We start from the raw sequence: 19,269 nt of genomic DNA, 5'->3' as shown, positions 1-19,269 counted from the left end.
TCTACACCTTCTTTACCGGATACCTAATACCCATCTGAGGCCCCACGTAGACCCAAGCAACCCACAGGATTTTAGTTGCTTGGTTTTACTAGAAAAGCATGCCTCTTAGAAGGATAATCTCTCAGCATGGTTGAGAGCCTGATGTACCAGAAGCCTAAGTAAAACCAGCAGACGCAGGTGGGTGTCCACCCTCTTGGGCTCTCACTGGGTTCCTTATGTTCTTCTCTTCAGGAAGCCGTGTCGCATTGCCCAGAAGAAGGCCAATTGGCCCGAATCCAAAATGTTATCCAGGAACTTCCCCCGTCCCATTATAGGTAAGAATCCTTGGTGAAACAAATTTGTAGCCTCTCAATGTGGTATAATACCACAGATGCAGGCTGACATATAAGGGAACAAATTCAGTGGACAGTGGCTTTCTTGGGCATTTTGAGGTGGATAAACAGGTCACTTTTATCAGAGTGAGTTGGTGTCTGAACAGGGACATTGGAGGGAAGGGGCAGCCCGTGTCCTAGGGTACCCCTCAGAGTCCACCCTGATTATGATCACGCAGTAATAGCCTCACAGTGATATCCTAGGTTCTTATCCAGATTCATAGCATAACCAAATCTATGGAACAAAAGATGATTTCTAAACAGGATTTGACTGTAGCCCTTGAGCATTTGGCTGACTGATCTCTCTGTTCGCTCGTCAGTATCATCCCATCCTTTCATTTCCTTCTCAGAATGTAGCCCCTAATCTTAACACCTTTCCCAGGGTTCCCTAGGCCTGCCCGTCTTTTACAAAGGGGCAGATTTTGATGTAAGAAAGAACTTCTAGCAATAATAGATGTCATTCATCCACAAATGAACCTCCTAACAAGGATGAAGTTACCTGTAGCTGGAAGAATTACAAAAAGAGATAAGAGCTGGTTTCAGAACTGTGTGGAGCAACACTGCCCTGAGCATTAGCGGAAACAGGGAGCCACTAAGAACTCTCAGGCTCTGGGGGCTGGATCTCCCAGTTCTGTCTCTGGCTGGCACTCCAAGGACCTTAGCTGTCTTCTGACAAGACCATCCCCCTTACCCACCCCCAGGCCAGTATGCTGAGGGCCAAGAAAATTACTTCCATCAATCTTGATAACTTCCTGATATCCCTCCAGAATTTATGACATAGAAATATTTAGAGTCTCTCAAATCCAAACTTAGAAATTATCTCCAGATGTCAGGCTTCACACAGGCCCTGAAGTTTCTAACTTTGTTGTTGTTGTTGTTGTTTTAAATGAACCATTACAGGACCTTGGAATACCTGATTCGACACCTGGCCCACATCGCCTCCTTCAGTAGCAAGACCAACATGCACGCTAGGAACCTGGCCCTGGTGTGGGCACCAAACCTCCTCAGGTAACCACCGTAACCTCACCTTCTCATCACCCCCATGGGCTCCAAGCAGCCCACTGATTCTTATGAAGACTGGAATCTTCAAAATTAAAGCCCCTTGAAGACAAACCTGTAGCTAAGCCGTCTTTTGTAGCACATGTGAATTAAAGGTGATTTTAATAACCTAAGTTCTTTGCCTGCTAACCTGGAAACTCTGGGTTCCAACGGCATTTTCTGGCTATACCAGGATGTGGCTAAAGTGATGGGTCTGTGTGTTATAATTTCTTGAAAAGGCCTTTCTTGTCTCTGGGGCTGATTGGCTTTTGTTGTTTTTGTTGGTTTCACAGCTGCTTATAACCTGAATCAACTGCTTCATATGACTTCATAAATGATGACCTGCCCCACAGAACAATTGGGTGGGGGTGGAAGGAGATCCTATGAAGAAAAAAATCAATTCCTATATATTCACTAATACGGTGTTTATAGTCTTGCAATGCACAATTCCTGGTAATTGTTTTAAATTTGTTCAGTGTGTTGGGCTTCATAGCCTTTGGAGAGTCCCTCTAATTGGTCTTAAATAGATAAAATATTCTACAGATTAACAAACCATATACGTTGAGGAGATGGGTCTTGTACAAAAGGCCCACTGGCTTCCCCTTACTGCTTCAGATTGTAGGGCTGGCTCACTCAACCGAATGTCTTCCTTCCATGATTTAGGTCCAAAGAAATCGAAGCCACTGGTTGCAATGGAGATGCAGCCTTCCTCGCTGTCCGAGTCCAGCAGGTGGTGATTGAGTTCATATTGAATCATGTGGATCAAATCTTTAACAATGGCGCACCCGGGTCTCTGGAAAACGATGGTAAAAGCTCCTCCTGGCTTACGTCCCACCAGTCCATCCTTATTTCTTGCCTTAGTTAGGGGGCCCAAGAATAAGTTAGGGTGGCCTTGGTTCTAGCTCTGAGTATTGGCTGTGTGTGTGTCAGTGTCTGGGGATTGGGCATATATACCTCTGTATGTGTACAACGAAAGTGTGAGGCATTTGTGGGTGGCTGTGGATTGCTTCTGATCAGTTGCTTACCTGGCCTGTCCCGTGAATGTGGCTTGGTGAGCTGGAATCCTGTTCTGTTGGTTTTAGTGTGTCCTTAAACTCTTTGAGTTATTGTCTAGACGCACTGGCAACATTCTTCTCTTTAACTATTAGATTTCATCTTTACTTTCAGTATAATATATTTCAGAAGATCCTTATGTCTTTATCTGGAAGTCTTAAGTGAATGAGTTCATACTCCTACGTATATTCAGAATGCATTTTCTTCCCAAGCATTTCTCGAGTGCTTACTTTGCTCTGCCATGTACCAGACACATGCACACAAAAATGAGTGTGTGTTTGTGTGTTTGTGGGCATGCGTATGCAGAGACAAGTTAGCATTGAACCCACTGTAGCCATATTAGCGACAAAGACAGAACTATTTCAGGCTGGATGTTAATGGGACGCAAGATACTATATTTCAGTCCTATAGCTCTTATAACAGCATAATCCTAGGAGTCACTTGGGTGATGCTGTTTGAACTCATGTGAGCCTAATTTGTAAAAACCAGAATTCAGTTGGTCAAGAAGCCTGGCAACTACCATTGGTGTCAGAGTGGTTTTCAAACATTAGCTCACATCATACCACCCAGAAGGCTTGTTAAAACACAAACTCCTCGGCCTCATCCCTAGAGTTTCTGATTCAGCATGTCTGGCGTGCTGCTGAGAATTGGCATTTCTAACAAGTTTCCAGGTGATGCGGCTGCTGCAGGCCAGGTCCACATTTGGAGAACCAGTAGTGTATGAGAATGGTGTCTGCAAATCATTTGTGTTAGCTGATCAAAGCATTCTTTTCCAGTTTAGCTAGTATATTTAAACAAACAAACAAACAAACAAACAAAAGTATAATCATCAGAATAATCAATTGCAATTACTATCAAATTTTGATTCCTGGTATAATTGTTCCCACCCCATTCTGTCCTCTGTGGTTTATGACTTTCCTTTAAAAAATTTTTTTATTGAGATAAAATTCACATAACATAAATTTCACTATTTTATCATTTTAAAGTGTATAGTTCGGTGGTTTTTACTGTATGTATTCAGAGAATTGTGCAATCATCCCCACTACCTGATTCCAGAGCATTTTCATCCCTCCAAAAAGAAACCCCATGCCCAAGAAGCAGTGATACCATATGTTCCCCTCCCCCTAGGGCCTGGCAACCACTCATCTACTTTCTGTTTTTATGGATTTACCTCTTTTGGACATTTCATGTAAATGAAATCATACAATACATGGCCTTTTGCGACTCACTGTTTTCACTTATGGTATGTTCTCAAGGTTCATCTATATTTCACATGTATTAGTATTTCATTTCTTTTTATGACTGAATAATATTCTATTGTATGAATACACCGCATTTTGTTTATCAATCATTCATCCGTTGATGGACATTTGGGTTGTTTCTATTTTTTGGTTATTATGAGTAATATGGCTATGAACATTCATGTACAAATTTTTGTGAACATATGTTTTCAATTCTTTTGGTTATATACCTAGGAGTGGTTGACATTTATTTTATCTTTATTTTAACTCCCCATTATAGCTGTATTATTTATTGTAAGCTATATAAATCTTTTTTGAAAGTAAATAAGAAGTAATATACATTCATTCATCCTTTTGAGTCAACCAATAATTTATTGGGAACTTATTCTATGCCAAGAACTATTGCAAGCACTCCACATACATCATCTCATTGACTTATCACAACAACCATCATAAAGTTGGTATCAACTTTATTTTATACGTGAAGAACCAGAGAACCAGAAAAGCTTAGTAACTGCCTAACATTGAACCTAAGGTCGTCTACCTTGTGCTCTTTCCTTAACTCTGTACTGACTCTGTGAGGAAAAAATAGGAAAATAGGTAAATAAACAATTGTGTTTTATTTATTATTAATGACGTTGGGGAAATGTTCTTCTAGATAGCAAATCCCAGACATGATTGTTAGTGTTAAGATTGTTCCTAATTCTAACCTGGAAATACCTGCTTTTTTTATGACCATCACCTTAATCATCTTTTGTCTTGCATATCAAAATCCAATTTACTCTTTTTTTTTACTTTTTTTTTAATTGGGGAACATTGGGTAACAGTTTGTTTCTCCAGGGCCCATCATCTCCAGGTCGTTGTTCTTTCAAGCTGGTTTGGAGGGCGCAGCTCAGCTCCAAGTCCAGTCACCGTTTTCGATCTTAGTTGCAGGGGGCGTAGCCCACCATCCCATGGGGGAATTGAACGTGCAACCTTGTTGTTCAGAGCTCGCGCTCTAACCAAATGAGCCATCCGGCCGCCCCCACCGATTTACTCTTAAGACTTTAACTCTTGATTGCCTCCAATACTTATTATTTAATGCATTTCATTTAAATGTTGTTGTTATGAATTTGCATTGAGTTTAGTAAGGTATCATACTTAATATTTACACAAAATGGAATAAGTCATCCCTCTGGAATTTAAGATTTGGAACTAGGGTTCTATTGCAAACTAGAAAAGATTATAAAAGTCATAGAATCCAATACTTTTAATATATAAATGAAAGCAATGAGGCCAGAGAGATTGTGATATACCCAAGATTCATTAAAACATAAGTGTGCATTAAGCACCTCCTATGCACCAGGCACTGTTCTAGATACAGAGGACGGTGTAATCACACAGACAGCAAAGACGCTGCCCAACCTAGAGCTATGGTCTGGTTGGGAGGACAGGCAATAAATAAGTTTACAAATAAGTACATTATAACTTCAAAGGCCATAAATGCCATGACATCAGGGTAAAAAAGACATCAGGGTAATGGGATGGTCAGTGACTTGGGGATGTTATTTGGATACAGTGACCATGGTCTCTGAGGAAGTGATCTTTGAACTGAGACCTGAATAATTAAAGGAACCAGTCACATAAGCAACGTTCCAAACACAAAGAACAGGGAGTGTAAAAGCTCAGAGGTGGAAAGGGGCTCACAGTGGAGCGGGAAAGTAGGCCAGTGTGGCCAAAGCCATTGCGGTCTCCAAAGTGGGCTGTCCCACCCTCGGGAGCACCAGAGACCAAAGTACTGAAGTGTGGGTATTAAAAGAAATGATTATAATTTTTTTCATGTATTTTTATTGTAACTTCATAATTTCTATGATTTTGTATGTTTCCTAGTATACATAACACTAATACAGTGGTAAATACGTATAATTTACAAACATATACGTATTTACAATGGGAGTATACGTTCAAAAATTTTACTGTAGATCTTTGTCAGTGGGCAAAGAGGAGAGGAAAAGCAGATGGAAGGTCCTTGTAAGTGTTGCTAAGTGTTTGGTTTGTTCTCAGTGAAAGCATTGGAGGATTTAGAGCAGGGAGTGCAGGATCTGAGCATTCTGGCTCAGATCTGAAGGACAGACTCAAAGGCAATAAGCCTTTTAGGGAGACAAGTTAAGTAGCTATGACAGAAATCAGGTGGGAAATCATGGTGGCCTGGACTAGCATGTTAGCAGTGGAAAGGAAGAAAGTGACTGGCTTTAGGATATAGAGAGGGCACAAAAAAATTGTATACACATTTTAAGAAAGGAAAAAACTGTATTAAAATTGTAATACTCAATATATACCGATAACAAAAGATGAATACGAGTCACGTTTGACTTCTGCAGTTACAAAGAGGTGCTCAAAGTGGTTACCATCAGCGTCCAGACACTTCTGATTACGGCGAACTACTGTTTGAGCAACGTTGACCAAAGTGTCCACTTGGATACATTTTTTTGGCACCCTGGTATTTTGGAGGTAGAGTCATAGGACTTGATTATAGGCTGGATGTGGGAGGAGGGGGTGCATCAAAGAAAGGAATGGGTGAAAAATAGCTTCTCCAGGTTTTGGTTTACGCAAGTGGGTGATCCATGGTGCCCCTTACCAACTTGGAGAAGATAGGAGAAGATACTAGTGTAGAGGTGAAGAGCAGAAATCACAAGCTCTGTTAGGAAATGCACGGTTAGAGATGCCTATTAAACATCTACGCAGAGATGATGAGTAGGCCTTAGGATACCGGAGCCTAGAACTACGGGGAGAGGTGGGCACTGAACTGAGGCCTCCTGACCCTGCAGTGTACGCTATTCCATCGTCCCAGTTGCTCCCACAGTGGTTTAATTTTTTAAGAAACAAAATAATAAATCTACAATCTATGAGCAGATATTGAAAGTAAGTTAAATTGAAATATTTTAACCTCCTTTGGATTAAGTAGGAAAACCGAGTTGAAGTCACCAACTTGACTGAAACGTTTTTAGGATCCCAGATTCACTTCACTGCCATCCTGCTGAATGACTGCCACGCTACCCTCCCTGAAAACACTCCAGGGTCACAGCCTGCCTCCGTTTTCTACAAGGCCCTTTTCCAGTGATTTTATTTCCCTCTACCCAGAGAGGGTCATGCTCTGCAAAGAGAAATAGTGCTATCAAGGTCCTTCCTGAAAATGAGGTGAATCCTATACCAAAATGATATCCTAGCCTCAGTGGGCCCAAGTGACCACTGAGTCTTTTCACACCTTCCAAAGTTACAGAAAACTGGCAAGGTTGCCAAAAGACTAAATTGAGGCAAATTTAGACCTCTTTTTTTTTCACTTAGATCAGGGTTTCTCAGCCTGGGCACTATTGGCATTTAGTGCTGGTTAGTCCTTGTTGTGGGGCAGTGTCCTATGCATTGTGGCCTCTACCCACTAGCGCCAGTAGCATTCCCACATATACTTGTGACAATGAAAAATGTCTTCAGACATTGCCAAATATCCCTGGCTGGAGGGAGGGGATGCAAAATTGCCCCAAGCTGAGAACCACTGACTTGGAGGAAAGAGATAACCCTGGACACCAGTGATCTCTCATTATCACTTCTATTTCTAAAAAAAATCTATAGAAGGAAAGGATTAGCTTGTATAAACTAGAACATGACTGGGTAGTACGTGAATAGCCTCTTATCTTTTAGAGAACAGTATGGGCTGTAAAATGTCTTTTTACTGCAGAGATATAAGCCTGGGTAATCTAGGGAAAGTACAGGCTCCAACCTTAAATTGTCTTGGAGCCTCTGTTCTCCAGCTGCGGAGACAAGGGGCGGACTCCTGCCTTATCCTCGCTGAGGGAGGGACCTCTGTGGCTGGACAGACATTCCCACCTGGCCAAAGCACTAGGCAGTTTCCAGGATTAAAGACCCACTGATGGTTACTATGGCCCACAGTAAGTGCTCGATAAATATTTGCCATATGAATGAATGAATGAATGAATGAATGAATGGTTCCTCTGTGAAAGTACAGTAAGTGCAGTTTACCGCCTGAAACCCGTGTGCCTTCTGGCTATTCTGGCCAGGAGGGCTGTCAGTGTCCTGTGTGCAGACTCTACCCCAGTCCCCACCAAGCCCAAGAGGAGCTTCTTGTCAGGTCAGGAAGGGAGGGGCTGTGGCTGGGGAATCTGGCTGGACCAAGGCCTCCCAGGAGTCCATGAGCTCTTCTCTCCACTCTACAGAAAACCGGCCCATCATGAAGAGCCTGACCTTGCCAGCCCTCTCCCTGCCCATGAAGTTGGTGAGTCTGGAGGAAGCTCAGGCCCGGAGCCTGGCCACTAACCATCCTGCTCGGAAGGAAAGGAGGGAAAATAGCCTGCCTGAGATTGTCCCTCCCATGGGCACCCTCTTCCACACTGTCCTGGAGTTACCAGACAACAAGTAAGTGGCATTCTTTGAAATTCTGGGAGATGTTGGGATGGAGGGGGACAGAAGAGTGAGCAACATGGTCTCAGGGCCATGATGGCAGCATGGGTTGGGGATGCAGTCTGGGTTGGGATGAAAGGAAACATTCCAGAAGAGAAAAGATCTGTCGCCAAAACTCTCACTCACCAGTGGTTGTTGCCTTCACTCACTGCCCCATAATTATCAAGACCCCAATCTCCCAACAGATATTCCCTAGAACCAGGATGGGAGTGGATCTCATAGGTATTAGTTGGTGCAAAAGTAATTGCGGTTTTTGCTAGTACTTTAAAACCGCAATTACTTTTGCCCCAACCTAATATAAAGAGTCACGACTAAAATCCCTTACTCCTTAGTTTAGACAAAACAGGCTTGCCATTTTCAAAAAGCACTTTGCTAAAAAGAAAAACTTGACTCCCTCCTCCCATCTTTCCCTTCCACGGAACATCACAAAAGGCACGGAGATGAATGGAGGACAAGTTGACAAATAGTGCCACTGTAGATTGGAAACTATGGGTGTGCAGCACTTGGAGATGCCATCTCTGGCTTCCCTTCTTCCTCTCATACCTGTCAGAGCTGTCCCTCCCCTCCAAAAATACATCCTTTTTATTCATAGGATCTTTTCTGTCCTCAGTTCTCCCTCTCACTTCCTCTGTTGCAATCCTGCTCTCCACATTTCCCTCTGCCCATCTCCTTCATAACCCACTATAAAAAGGAGGCAGCAATTGAAGCAGGAGTCCTAAGTTCCAGGCAGACAGTAGGTGGAGGGGCTGAAAGGCAATCTGCGTTGCCATTTCTGTCATGCTCGCTGTTTGGTCAGTGCAAAGAGGTATGAAAACAGACATCTCATACCTCGTCAGTGTCGTCCCCGAGATGTTTCCCTTTGGAGAAAGAGCACTGCCACATTGGACAACTGTGGGGGGGTGGGGGGGACGGACAGGGAGGGTATCTGTCATACTGCATGTTATGGGAATGGCAAACCTGGAATTCACCTGGAAAGAAAGCCTCCATTTCCTGGCGTGCATGAACAGTGCTCTATAGAGATTGAGCCCCTCTGCTCCTCCCACCAAATCCCTGGAGAAGAAGACTTCCACCCGGGAATTAGGGAGAAGAGTACCTCAGTAGGACCACCAAGTACATTTTCCCTGTGCCTTCAACCACACCTGGGCTGCACCATACCCCAGTTTATGCCATCCTGTCAAATCCACCCCACGGCCAAGTGCTTGAAAAAAACAGGCCAGATCCAAAACCACCCAGCACTACAGATCTATCTCTGATTAATGGTAAAAACATCTTGGGCTTGAGATCTGGGTGCTATACGAGACCGCTGTGGAGAAAAAGTTCTTCGTGGAAACCCGAAGTTACAGGCTTTCATCCTGGAACTTGATGAAGTCTGAGGGCTGGGCCTCTGTGGTGATCCCTGGTGGTGACCCCTAGTGGCGCCAGGCTCCCCAGATCAGTCCAGCACTCTTTTCCTGGCCTCTTACTGAAGCAGCCTGGTGCCCAGGTATCAGGGAAATGAGAGACCCACTACCTACCCTGGGCATTTCTCTGCAGTGACCACTGACCTCACCCAGCAGCCTTCAGTTCTCCCAGGCCAGACTCTTTTTCAAGTTGCTTTCTCATACACCCCCTTTGCAGTCCACGAAAGTCTTCTCTAGCCCTTTCCTCACCTGCAGATGTGACAGCAGCGTGGCCCACAGTGCAGGGAGCATAACAGGACTGAGGTCTAGTGTTTACTCCTGTAAAAACTAGGTACCTCTGAAAACCAAGGGCTAAAGTGCTTACCAGAATTCCCAGAACTGTGTGGTTGCTTGTGACCTCTGAGTCTCCCACTCATCCCTGCTTCTGTCTGCCCCAGCCCTGCCTTTGTTCTGGGAATGTGTTCCTTTGCTCTGACTCGTGAAAGCGCGACTGCGGAGCTTGATCCTCTAGGGCAGGGGTGTCCAAACTTTTTTCAACGTTTTTCATGAAGGGCCATATGCAGTAAAATACACAACCAGCCTGGCCACTCACTCGAGGTGAAGTACGTATTGCCTCACCTGGTTTATTTAAGTAAACTAAATATATTTTTGGAATTTGCTGCGGGCCAGTTAACAATGGATTGCGGCCTGCGGGCCGCAGTTTGGACACCCCTGCTCTAGGGCATCTCTACTTGGATTTTAGAGAGGAATTTCCTGACATGCCAGAGCCATACATAACTAGAACGTGATTGGGATATTCCTTCTCAATTTAAAAGTCCTATTGAGATGACTAGTGACCAAACTAACCCCGTATGGCTTGGCTCTTTTAGAAGAAAGCTCTCCAGTAAATCAAAGAAGTGGAAATCAATATTTAATCTGGGACGTTCTGGATCAGACTCCAAATCAAAGCTGAGTAGAAATGGGAGTGTGTTTGTGAGAGGACAGAGGCTCTCAGGTAAGAATCAACAACAGTTATGTTTACAAGATATTTCTTCCCCCTAATTCTGCTTCTTAAGTCTTTGGTTCGATCACATTAAACTCTCTAGCCCTGAAGGAGAAACTGATAAATTAACTACTGAGTCTTTCTGGTGTTTTTAGATAATTTTAGACTTACAAAAAAGGTTGCAAAACTACGAGTAGTACACAGAGAACTCGTATACTCTTCACACAGCCTCCCCAAATTTTAACATACTGTATAACCATCATACAATAATCAAAGCCAGAAAACTCATGTCAATATAATACTATTAAATAAATTATAGACTTTATTCGTATTTGGCCAATTGTCCCACTCGTGTCCTTTTTCTGGTCCGGGATCCAGTCCAGGAACCCACATTGCATTTCACTGTCATGCTTCCTTCATCTCCTCCAATCTAGGACAGTTTGTCAGTCTTTCTGACCATTTATTTTGTAGAATATACCTCAGTTTGGGTTTTTCTGATGTTTTCTCACGATTAGATTCAGGTTATGAATGTTGTGTCTGTCTCAGGGTATCGTCTCAGGACGCAGATGATGTCAGTATCTTATGGCTGGTGATGTTAACTTTGATCACTTGGTTAAAGTGCGTTCTACAAGGTTTTGTTCCTGTTAAGTTACTATTTTTTTCCTTTGCAATTAATAAGTATGTGGTGGGAGATATTTTGAGACTATGCAAATATCCTGTTTCTCATCATACTTCCATCCATGAATTTTAGCATCCATCAATGGTTCCTGCCTGCAACAGTTACTACTGTGGTGTTTGCCAAAGGGTCTTTTTCTGTTTCCATCATTCCTTCTACATTCATTAATTGAACTCTACTATAAGGAAGATCTGTCCCTTCTCCCCTCGAGTCAGGGTCATGATTTTTAAAGAGATGCTGCCCTGTGGGAATTGTATCTTAGTAGTGAATAAGAATTGAAGCAGGAAGGAACTGAGGGACCCACCTTACAATGGGGAATATAACCAATCCTGCTGAATATTGAGTCAGAAAGGGAAGACCAAGTAAATTTGTCACAATGACCTTTAGTATTATAGATTGAAGGTATGATTTTTTTAAATGAGGACAGTAGTTATAAAAACAAGTTATAAAAAGTAAATGTACGAATGCAATGAGCAAAGCTTGATTGGATCCTAGTTTTGTTTTGTTTTTTTAAAATGGCTGCAAAAGATAATTTTGGGGATGAATACATTGGGTATTAGAATTATAAATTTTCAGACTGTGCTAATGGTCCTTCAGAGATATATGCTGAAGTTGAAATGTTTAAGGATGAATTGTCACAATATTGAAACTCACTTTCAAACGATCCTGCAAAATATAGATAAGTAGGTAGATAATGCAAACATAGGGCGAAATGTCAGTATTTGGTACCAACCAGGTCTTCAACTTTTCTGAATATTTGAAGTTTTTAATAATAAAGATTTTTTTGGGGGAGAAATCTATGCCTGTAGGTAAAAAGAGAGAATATTTTTAAGGACTTTCCTCAATCCCAGTGATCATTGTGTGCCAAAGATCATAAAGTAGAGATGTTAGAAAGCTTCACGTTTGCCTATTGGAGTAATGAGGGATGACACAGGGCATAGCAATTACCGTGATTTAGATTGTAAATAATAGCAGATCCAACTCAATTGGTTTACACAATGAGGGAATGTATAGGGACATCCAGATGTAGGGGAGGCTTTGGGGTGGCTCAGTCTCCTTCTCCATGTTTTCCTCAGCTGGGCCTTCCCCTGTGCATCAGCTTCATGCCCACACTGGCTTCCTTTGACATCGTAGTAGTTCTAGGCTTCACCTTGGACTATCACTATGTGCAGAAGGAGAAAGAACATCATTTATGGTACCTTGTTTCTAAGAGCAGGCACCCTTTTTCCCAGAAGCCCCTATTACACCCCTCCCTCTCCCACATCTCAGTTGTCTTCACTGAGTCACATGGATCAATCCCTATGGCCAAGGGAGTGCCCTGTGCTGATTGTGTGGGCCTGTATTCCTGAACCAATCACTAGCATGAGGAATGGGCTTACAGTCAGATGCACCCAAGAAGTACAAGGGCTCTGAGAGAAGGGGGAAAGGAAATGGATCCTGGGTAGGTATCTACTATATGCATTATATAGGAAAATGTGTCTGTGTCTTGCACAAAATGGAAAGATAGCGCAGGTGAAAAGGGCAAGTTGCCACAGGTAGATCAGATACAAATCAGAAATTAGGATTCTTAGAGGAGAATCTGAGGGGAGGAGTACCTGGCAAGAAACTCCTGATCTAATAAGAGATTTGCTTAAGCACATCAAAGAGAATTTCAGTTACGTAATCAGTGATAACGATGAAAGGGAAGTAACAAAAAGTAAAAAACGACAGAACAAGACAATCAAGCAAAAATGAAACAAATGATTTGCCTTGATCTTGACTTGGGAAGATGTCCACCCGCTGTGTGGTTTTCAGAAGGAAGAAGCCCAAGGTCCTGGATCAAATGGTGGTAAATTCCCAGAGTGCACAGCCTGTCCCCGGCCAGGGCTGCTTCTCAGCACGGCTCGCCCAGAGTGGTTCACACCCACAGCAGCTTTGCTTCAGGAGGTCTGTGCTGAAGTCAAAGTACTGGTCACTTATAAAGCTCCGCAGGTTATTCTGATATGCAGCCAGGGTTGAAAACTGCTGGTCTAATATCTCATGAGCAAATTAATCAGAGATAGATCAGCAAACTGGTTGAATTTTGATGGGATGCAGGGGTGAAATTAAAGAACCTTCAGTGTCAATAGAAATGGCTGTCTGTGACCTTGCTTATTGCCTGAGTGGCCACTTTTCACCAGAAGAGTGTTGCTGGAACCTTAGAAACTAACGACTGGGGTGTGTGTGGGGGGGGGAGCTTATGGTCCTAATCCACCAGCGTGGTCTCTGTAAGTGGCACAGGGACTCACTATTTGTTGGAATATGCATGTGAGAAAAAGTGAATCAGTGGATTGATGTATTTGACTAATTTTTAAATCTTTTTTAAAAATTTCATAACTAAGGACATTTTAAAAAATTGACTCACCATTGTAGCATTGGGGATTTGGGGGGGCGGGGGGAGCTGCAGGTGAAGGGGTGTTTATCCATATTTAGAAAATAGAACTAAAATAAGAACTGAAGGATAAAAAACACTAAATGAAGATGCATGAATTCTGGGGTCTCCCAGATACTGGTGCATTGAAATTTGTATATTATCAAACAGAAAGATTCCAAGAAACCCTCCAAAGTGAACTCCTTTGAGCAGGAAAATCCCAAAGCCATAGGAATAGTCTAAGAGAGGGGACTCAAGGACCCAAAGACCGCCAGAAAACTGGCGGATGCTTCTCCCTGAGACCAAGGTCTCAGACAGAAAAATATAATCTAAATATAGTCATGGGCCAAGGAGCCCCGAGTGGTTAGTTACTATCCAGAAAAGGGTTCAGGGTATCCCTGGGGACTGTTCCCAAAAGCAGCTTCTGTGGTCACCAAGGCCACACGGAGCTGCACCATGAAAAAGAGTCCAACACAGAAGGTGAACACCGATGGCGCTGCAGAACTGTCGTTCACCCTCCATGACACTCAGGGTCATGTGGTCACTGCCCCAGAAGGCTGACACGGGAAACCTGGAGGAATTCCAGCAGTCCTAGAAAACGAAGGGAAAAGCTTGTTTTAGAATACATGAATGGAAAGGATGCTGGCCAGGCAGTTAGGATAATAAATCAGTTTATAAACTTGTAGAAATAGCAGATCTTCAAAGAATAAGAATTCGGGCTTAACTATTGCATGGAAGGAGGTTGAAGGCAATCTTGCCATCCCCAAGGGTTTGAGTGAAGATGACTGCGTCCTCCCACAGCACAGCGGGCCCCAGGCAGAGAGAGCCCGAAGCCAGGGAGGCCAAGGGACCAATTCAGAGCCTCTCAGAAGGAGCAGGAGGAATAGGGGGGGAACTTTAAAAGAGGGACAAAACAGCCCCATGTGGGTTAAAGCCAACTCAGACTGCTTCTGGAATCATCTCCTGGGTTTCCCTTTGTTGCTGAGCCCTGGTCTATCCCGAATAACAACTATAATAATACTCATAGTTAACTTTTTATTGAGTGTTTACCCTATCCTAGGTTAATACAACTTACTTATTTTATATGCATTAATTTAATCCTCACAACAGCTCGTGTTTTACTCATTTTACATGTGAGAAAACTAAAGTTTAGGAAAAGTAAGCTGCCTATCCAAGATCACACGGCCCAAATGTGGTAGAGTTCAGATTCAAAGCCAGATCTGTCTGAATCTAGTTACCTTAAAGCCACAAGTGCTGCGGCTCCCACTTAGCTTCCAAACTGCCCTCTTGCCCCTCCTAGCAAACTTGACCCAGAAGGAACTACCTTCCAGCTAATTCAGCTCCGTGAAAAGAGATGGTATTTGTGAAAGGGCCTAATCCTGTGACTGGGATAACTTTTTACTTATTTAAGCCATACTCTTCCAAAAAACCTGCTTAGGTGGCTTACAGAGATGCATAGAGTCCATCCGGCACATAGCAGATGCTCAAAAAAGGTTTGTTTGTTTGATATCTGCTCCAGAGTGAGGTTGGTGGGTGAGATCCTTGGGGAAACGGCCAGTCTGCAGACCTCCAAGAGCAGAGCTACACATGGGAGAGAGGTGACTCCATTTCCCCTGGATCCTCTCACCTGTTGTACCAAATTCCTGGGTGCTGAGAGATAACGGCTGCAGCCAAGAATCCTGCTCTCCAGCCTGCCAAATAGTAGAATTGCCTGGAGTCTCATGGATTCTACCCTATGGATGAATTCTTTGAATCTTTTTTGTATAATAAAGTTGGTTTCAGGACTCCTCATTTGCCAACAGCTAGTATTTGACAAAATTGTAATTTACCTACAAAATGTTAATAAAACTTTGATCTACAGATTCCCTGTTTTTATCAGGTCAGTCCATTAAGACAGTAGGAATATCTAGGGTGGGGTGGAGGAATGTTTCCCAAAGGGGAAAACTATAAATACTTGAAAAACTTTCCTAAAGAAAATTTTCTTGTGTACTGACAGCATGACCTATTGTTTTGAATGCTTCCTCTTACTATGCATGTTCAACAGGGATATTTTTTTCTTTTGTCTTTAGTGGAAAAAGCTACTATCCGACCAGCTAAAAGCATGGACTCGCTGTGCTCAGTGCCTGTGGAAGGTGAGATTTTATAGTTGTATTTGGAACTGGGGATTACAGCGGGGAGACTGGAGGTCCCCCACCAGACTTGCCTTCATAAGCTTGCTCATCCCCTGTCACAATCATGTACAATCCCCTAGTCCCAAGTCCCTCTCTCACCCTTCTTGAACTCAAGGGGTTCACATAGCCCTTGCAATAGCCTCCACTACTCCAATGTGGGGCGAGGCCTAGAGGGCCATCCTCTTTCTCCAGCCTCCCTCTAACCACACATGGAGACAACAACTATTTTACATTCACACCTGAACCAGGTAAAAGGGCAACACCTGAAAACCAAGGCAGAAGAGGCATAAAGAACAGTTAAGCCCTGGTTTATAGCTCAGAATTTTGTGAATTTGCGTGTTTCTATAGGTATTAGCTTCATCATACTTGCCAAGTCACAATTTTGAGTTGGTAGATTCATTCATTCATTTATTCATCAATAAACATTGATAGGCACCGGCCCGGCACGTAGCTGGTTATCCCTTGTTGTAGTAGCTGTGCATACACTTGCATGCAAGGTACCACCTATCAATGAAGCAACACCTCACCGTGTTGGTTCTTAACAGCTGTAGCTTCAGGGCTGACTGGCCTATAACTCACTTCCTGCTAAGCAGCCCACAGCACTGCTACAAGTTACAAGGGACAGCAGCAGGCTAAACTCCCCGTATTTACCCCAGCTTTCCAACCCCTTTAATACAAAACATTTTGCTCTTTGATAAATGAAGCAACTGAAATAATATAGAAAATCTTTAGAACGACTTTTAAAAATAATTCTAAACTTGTAAAATACTCTGTGAACTCTTTTTAAGCTGACTCAATACTTTTAGCGGTTTCTTGCCTTTTAGTTTTGAAACCTCTTGAGGCAGGTCTTGCCCAGTTTTACAGAATTGAATATTTCAAAATCTAGGTTACCGCTTCCATGGGTGTTGGGCAGGTTATCTAACCTCTGGAGTCCCAGTTTCCTCATGTGTTAAAGGAGATCATTATACTTTCCTTACAGAGTGGTCATGGGAATTTTAAGCCTAATGTTACATAAGATGTCTAGCAGAGCACTTAGTATCTAGTTGGGAATGATTTTCCACGTCCCGGGCAACTCACTTGTCATCTCCCAGTTTATTTATGTCCCATACAGATTTTTCTCTTCTTTGACTTCACTTCTACGTTAGTCAGGAGGCACTCGCTCCTCACAACTGGGCTTTCTAAGAGAGTTAATTTCCATTTCTAGCTGCATCTTCTGAGTCAGCAGGAAGAAGCCTGGGAAAAGGGAGAAAGGTCTAGCCAGAACAGCATTTGTTCACTTGCCTGGAAATCAAACTCGTGTTTGGGTCTATCTGCCAGAGGAGGCTTAACACAATAAGTTTTAAAGTAAAATAAGATTCTGTTATTTTGCCCTTTTTGTCTTCTCCTTCACTTTGAGCAAACATCATCTCCCATCTGTCTTTATTTTTTCATGCTCTACATTTAATGCTTGGTGGATGACTGCTCTGTTTTGCAATCTTAGCAGTGACCTTCTTTTGGAAATTGCTCTACCTGGAAAGTTTAAAACAGGTACATATGACCCAACAGCAAAAGGTCCTATCCGGGGACATCATGACAAAATTCTGTGCACATGAGAAGATGCTTCCTCCTGTCACCTAAATGTTGCATACCTGTCATTAGGGCAGCTGTGCCCTTATTAGAATGCTATGCCTTTCCAGGATTCAAATGTTGTGTGCCTTCCCTTGGTGGAAGGCTGTGCAGTTGTGTATGTGCCCAGGCTGCTGACTCTGTGCTTGTTTGCTTTTTCGTTAGGGAAAGAAACCAAAGGAAATTTCAACCGAACAGTCACCACTGGTGGCTTTTTCATTCCAGCAGCGAAAATGCATGCGACCAGCACTGGCAGCTCCTGTGACCTCAGCAAGCAGGAGGGCGAGTGGGGCCAGGAGGGGATGCTGGCAGGAGCTGAGGGGGGCTTCCACACGAGCAGTGACCGCAGCCAACTCCAGGGCGCTCAGGCCCGGCCCCCACCCGAGCAGCTGAAGGTGTTCCGGCCCATCGAAGATCCTGAGAGCGAGCAAACAGCCCCGAAGATGCTGGGCATGTTCTACACCTCGAACGACAGCCCCAGCAAATCTGTGTTCACCAGCAGCCTCTTCCAGATGGAGCCCTCGCCCCGACACCAGCGCAAGGCCCTGAACATCTCCGAGCCGTTTGCCGTGTCTGTGCCGCTCCGCGTGTCCGCTGTCATCAGCACCAACAGCACCCCCTGCAGAACACCCCCAAAGGAGCTGCAGTCGCTTTCCAGCCTAGAAGAGTTTTCTTTCCAGGGCTCAGACAGTGGAGGTTGGCCTGAAGAAGAGAAGCCAGTGGGAGCTGAGACTTCTACAGGTAAAGCAGACAGGAGAGGCTGCTGTCTTGCCATTGCAAGAGATTAAAAACTGCAATGGTTTTTAATCCAGACCTGAACTTGCTGAAACATTGCAAGACCATGTAGTGAAGTGGTGAAAATTGTGGGCTCTGAGCCAGACTGCCTGTCAAGAAGCTGTCAATCATAATCATAATCTGTCTTTGTAGCCTGGTGTAAATAACAGATTTCTGTGACCTTAGGCAACAGGCTTGACTTCTTGGGGTCTGAATTTACTTATGTCTGAAGTGAAAGATGGGGTTAAGCAGGGTTTCTCAACCTCGGCACTATTGACATTTGGGGCTGGGCAATTCCTTATTGTGGGGGACTTTCCTGTACTTTGTAGGATATTTAGCAACATTCCTGGCTTCTACCCACTAGATGCCAGGCACCACTCTACTCATGCACTTGTGACAACCGAAAACGTCTCCAGACATTGCCAAATGTCCCCTGGGGAAGGAAGGAGCAAAATGGTCTCCAGTTGAGAACCACTGGACTAGATGATCTTCAGGGTCCCTCCCACTCGGATAGTCAGTTACTCTGGGATCTGAGGACAGGACATTACTGGGAGGAAAAGGTAAAGAATGTGAGGGAGCAGTGAGCTGGGAGAATTCCCTCCGTCCAGGTGAAGCAGGACTAGTCCAGGACAGTGACTGTGCTGGGAACAGCCTCGCTTAAAATGACGTCTCCTTCAACTGATAACTCTCATCCTCATTGCAGCTTCTGCACCTAAGAAGATGTCTCTTGAGGATGCCAAGCCAGGACCGGAAGCAGTGAGGACAGTGGAATGCAACAAAGGCCTTTCCCTGGAGCCAGGAGCCCAACTGGAGGAAAAGCAAACCTCGGAAATTTCCCTGAGCAATCAACATTCAAGTGAATTGGAGAAGAGGCCGGATGCAGAGAAGGTGGTGGAGGAGGGTCGAGAGGCTGGCCAGATGGAGTCCATTGGTCTGCAGGAGAGCCCCAGGGCCAGAGCTCCAGCAGTGCTTCTCCCCGAGATGGTAAGGTGGATCTACTGTCCGGTCCAGCCAGTAGGGTCCTCTCTTTCCCAAAGGCTCTTGGTATAGCTTAAATCGATTGTTTTTTTTTTAAGAACCAGTTTCTGCCAACATGATTTTAGGAGACTACTTTCTA

The 19,269-nt window shown here is 43.8% G+C and overlaps 1 protein-coding gene across 2 annotated transcripts in view; it reads left to right on the top strand.

The window, feature by feature from the left end:
* Window positions 1-19,269, top strand: part of ARHGAP31 (Rho GTPase activating protein 31) — a 103,309-nt gene that overhangs the window by 73,539 nt on the left and 10,501 nt on the right. The window contains exons 4-11 of one of the 2 annotated variants that reach the window (XM_019729678.3): window positions 232-314; window positions 1,272-1,379; window positions 2,073-2,215; window positions 7,912-8,110; window positions 10,425-10,549; window positions 15,672-15,734; window positions 17,604-18,119; window positions 18,856-19,136. In XM_019729678.3, coding sequence (XP_019585237.3) covers window positions 232-314; window positions 1,272-1,379; window positions 2,073-2,215; window positions 7,912-8,110; window positions 10,425-10,549; window positions 15,672-15,734; window positions 17,604-18,119; window positions 18,856-19,136 — 1,518 coding nt within the window. Of the gene's footprint in view, window positions 1-231; window positions 315-1,271; window positions 1,380-2,072; window positions 2,216-7,911; window positions 8,111-10,424; window positions 10,550-15,671; window positions 15,735-17,543; window positions 18,120-18,855; window positions 19,137-19,269 lie in introns of both variants that reach the window. The other variant, XM_019729677.3, reaches the window with a different exon arrangement.

Source organism: Rhinolophus sinicus, chromosome 17 (genome assembly GCF_057876585.1).
Source record: "Rhinolophus sinicus isolate RSI-liver-muscle chromosome 17, RSI-T2T, whole genome shotgun sequence".
NCBI classification, from domain to species: domain Eukaryota; kingdom Metazoa; phylum Chordata; class Mammalia; order Chiroptera; family Rhinolophidae; genus Rhinolophus; species Rhinolophus sinicus.
This window is presented reverse-complemented; position numbering and strand designations above follow the sequence as displayed.